The 3,676-nt window shown below is 46.9% G+C and overlaps 1 protein-coding gene across 1 annotated transcript; it reads left to right on the top strand.

Moving 5' to 3' along the window:
* Positions 1-1,245: 1,245 nt before the first annotated feature.
* Positions 1,246-3,278, top strand: LOC123141904 (uncharacterized). Its single transcript, XM_044560971.1, has 2 exons — positions 1,246-1,788; positions 1,896-3,278. The coding sequence occupies exon 2, from the start codon at positions 1,904-1,906 to the stop codon at positions 3,062-3,064; it is 1,161 nt and encodes a 386-aa protein (XP_044416906.1). The 5' UTR covers positions 1,246-1,788; positions 1,896-1,903; the 3' UTR covers positions 3,065-3,278.
* The last annotated feature ends 398 nt before the right edge of the window (positions 3,279-3,676 follow it).

Below are 3,676 nucleotides of genomic sequence, written 5' to 3'. Positions count from 1 at the left end.
GCGCACACTAGCCAGTCGTCCGAAGCCGCCGGCGATCGGTGGTCTGGGAGATGCAGGGGATCGCAATCTACATGTCGGTGCCAGGCGCCGCCGGGAGGAGAAAAAACCCTAACTAGAGGGGAAGTCGGTATGAGTTTACTTTGTCTCTGTGTATTAAGTCCTTCGGCTTGGGCCAAGCGCAAAAACAGTGCAAAAATAAATACAAATGAAATATACTTTTCCAAGAAAAATATTGATCATCAGAAAAATGACTCATTTTTTTAATATGTTCTAAAAATTACAAAAAACACCTTTCATAACAATAATTTGTGTTTTACTAAAAAAATCGATTCAAAGACTATTCCATGTACAACTACTATTTCATTGGATGAAAGTGTGGAGTTGAATTAGGTGTCGTTGGGGTGGCTTCTTCACGTCCAAAATGCTATGCTCAGTGTAACCTTATTTCTGACGTTAGTCAAAATTAGATATAAGAAGTGTTGCATAATGCCATATGGAGCATGTGGGCGTTAGTACTAGTATATATATGCCATGTTCGGCAGCTCTCCGCTCCACAACTCACTTCCTGGAGCGGCCAAAGCGAAGCGGCCCGCAGCGTATTTTTATGGAGTTGTCAAAGTGGCGCTCCGTCCGCTCCCATATTTTTCGGAGCTTTCAACTCCCCGAAGCATTTCGTCGCTTGCTACGCTCTTCCTCGTCTCTGGGTGCCATCATTTCTCTTGTACTAGTGGTTAGGGCGCTACCCTATGGTGCCGCTTCAGAGAAAATTGTGTGCATGTTTTCATTAAAAAAAATAGATGGGGTCATCGCCTCCATCTAAAAAACATTTAAAAAAATCCTCACCTTCATCTAGAAAAAGAAGTAAAAAAGAAAAGAAAAGAAAAATTATCAACGCAACCTACCAGCGAGCGCCACTTTGTATAGCCCTCCATTTAAAAAAAGATGTGGGGTCATCACCTCCATCTAAAAAAAATAACCTTTAAAAATATTCATCGCCTTCATCTAAAAATAATATCCCAAAAGTTTTTTCACCACGGCCAATCAGCTAGCGCCACGTGTCATAGCTGGTTGGCCGCCCTTCATGCAATGCTCAATGGGTTTAATTTTCATGCACATAAGCATAGCTCTAATCGCTTTTCATGCTTAGCAAATGCTGTAACGAGGGTGCTGAATGTATACGGATCTGGCCCAAGATCTCTGTCTGCGGATTGACCATAGATTAAAAAAAGGTATATTTATTTATTTATTTGCTTTTTATAGACAAAATTATTTATTTGCTGGTCCGCGACACCTAAATGGATGGGCTTTTCGTGTAAACTGTTGTTCGGCTCATGGCCCAAGTCTGTGGGAATCTCCTTAGGGCATCTACAATGCAGGGATGCTTATCTAGACGCTTAAGGAAGGATTTGGGATTTTCGCGGCATGAAGCGCCCACCTAAGAGCCTATCCTCCAACGCAGTGAGACGCTTAGATGATTAAAAAACAACTAAAGGCCCACCTAGCGTACAGAGAATTTGAACGAAGCGCCGGGCGCGTCGTTAGGCAGCGACGCTAGGGAATAGACCTGGAATCATGCCTACCTGGCTGAAACGGACGGGAATTAGATCCAGGCGCCGATCACAAGCGCCCGCATCTTATGGAACCGGAGAGAGAGCAAGTCGGCAAAACCTAGCTACCATCTCAGCAGCCCCCGCCGCATAGCCCCCCTCCCCTCTCCACCACCCCGCCGCCGGTTTGTCCCAACCTCATATAGATCTAGCGGAAAGGCTTGTTGATCACCAAATTCAGGTATTTTGTTCGTCAAAAGTCTCCACCTTTACGTTCTTCGCAATCTGTTTATTTTTTCCTTTTATCAGAGAATGCTAAGAAGGTCCGATTTTGTTGTGGTGTTGCAGAGACGAGGATGAAGAGGCAGTTTGTAAATCTTGTGACGCGGAACTGGACGGAAGGCTTCTATTCTGTGCGCCGCATCGATCCTTACCGTAATTTCTTCTACGGTTCAGCAGAAGCAGCAGCCGTTGAAGTAGCCAAGAAGAAGGAATCTTTCCCAGCGACGCAGATGCAGGAGCTGCCGACCCCAAGCATCAACTTCGAGTCGTTTCCAGCGATGCAGATCCAGGAGCTGCCGACCCCAAGCATCAACATCGCTGCAATAGATGTTCCTGGATCCACCCTCGATATGTTCGGGCTCTTCACCCCCCGCGCCACCAGCGAAGGCAGAATGGTGTATGTCAATACGATGGGCGATGCGGGGCTGTATGACGCCGACAATCGTATCCACACCTGCCTAGGCCGCCTCAACAAGCCCAAGGGACACAGACCCATGTGCCTGTCCGTGGCGCACCCTGACGCCGACGAAGAAGACAGAATGTATGTCCTGGATTCGAACCCCAGGAAGGGCGCCCAACAATGCTTTGAGGTCCTTCAGCGCACGCCCAGAAAATGGAGGAACAACTTGTTGCCGCAATGGCATTGGCGACTTCTATCGCCGCCTCCCTTTGTCCACCAACCTGGGTACCAACCATCCTTTATTACCTCCTTCACCACCATGGTCGATGGCGACGGTGTCTCCACAATCTACATATCAGGCGATGGCGGCATCGGCACCTACAGCTTCGAGACACCGCGCGACCAGTATAGTGAGCCTCGAGGATGGAGTCACGTCGGGGAATGGATGCTGCCCTTTCGTGGTAGAGCTCAGTACGTCCCTGAGTTCAATCTGTGGTTTGGCTTCTCAGCCTTAAACCCCAACCACCTGTGTGCTACGGACCTCTCTGCCATGTACAATGGACAGCAGCCCACTGCGCCCAAAGTATGGGAAGATCTGAACCTGCCTGAGGGAGAGGCGTGGCTTCCAAAACAGCTCGAGCTTCTCCCCCTGGGTGGCGGCAAGTTTCTCATTGCTAAGACCTTTGCAGCAGGACTGTTAGGTGGGTACTTTTCTCTGCTCACCGGCATAGAGATGATCCCTAGCGACGGTGGTGACCGACAGGCCCTTCAGATGGTCAAGCACAAGTGTGCACGTCTTGTCTTCATGGATGAGGTGCTTGAGTGGGTGCTCTGAATGGATAATTTTACATCGGTGTTGACCTAGACACTTCACCTTTTATCTGTCATTTGTCATGCAGCCAGCTATTTCCTTCCTTTTAGGTCTTTTTGCATCATTAAGGATTTGTGTGCTTGGAGGGATTCTCCCTCGTTCTTGTATCTTTACTCTTCTATGTAAAGACAACATTTTACTATCATGTTCAACAATTCTGGATGCTTATTTTTAGTTTTTAATGGAGCCTGCTATTTTTTGTGTTGCACATATAACCCTGCAAAGAAATATGAAAATATTTACAAAATAACTTTCTCAATGATGATTAGGTAAGAAACATCCTTCATGCGAGCAAATTCGCATTTGGCAAGACTGATGGTTGTCATGCCCGCACTCATATAAACCAGTCTCTCCGCATTGACAGTGCAGGTTACCTGAGGTAAACCAATCTCTACACATGACAGGTGATCGGCACACCTCCACCAAGGTACACATCTTTGCTTGGCTTGTGCTTCCCTTTGAATTCCCTCTCAACATAGGCAAACAAATATACTCAGAATGCAGAAAGAAGGCAGCATAAGGTAATGCAGAAACAAGGAAGCATATACTGACGTTAGGTGTGGCATTTATTTGTGT

Source organism: Triticum aestivum, chromosome 6D (genome assembly GCF_018294505.1).
Source record: "Triticum aestivum cultivar Chinese Spring chromosome 6D, IWGSC CS RefSeq v2.1, whole genome shotgun sequence".
In the NCBI taxonomy this organism is placed as follows: Eukaryota; Viridiplantae; Streptophyta; class Magnoliopsida; order Poales; family Poaceae; genus Triticum; species Triticum aestivum.
Note: the sequence above shows the minus strand (reverse complement) of the source record. Positions and strands in the feature narration are given on the sequence as shown.

Bases quoted from the DNA above. Each gene is read 5' to 3' on its own strand.
- LOC123141904 (XM_044560971.1), top strand. From the start codon at position 1,904: ATGAAGAGGCAGTTTGTAAATCTTGTGACGCGGAACTGGACGGAAGGC.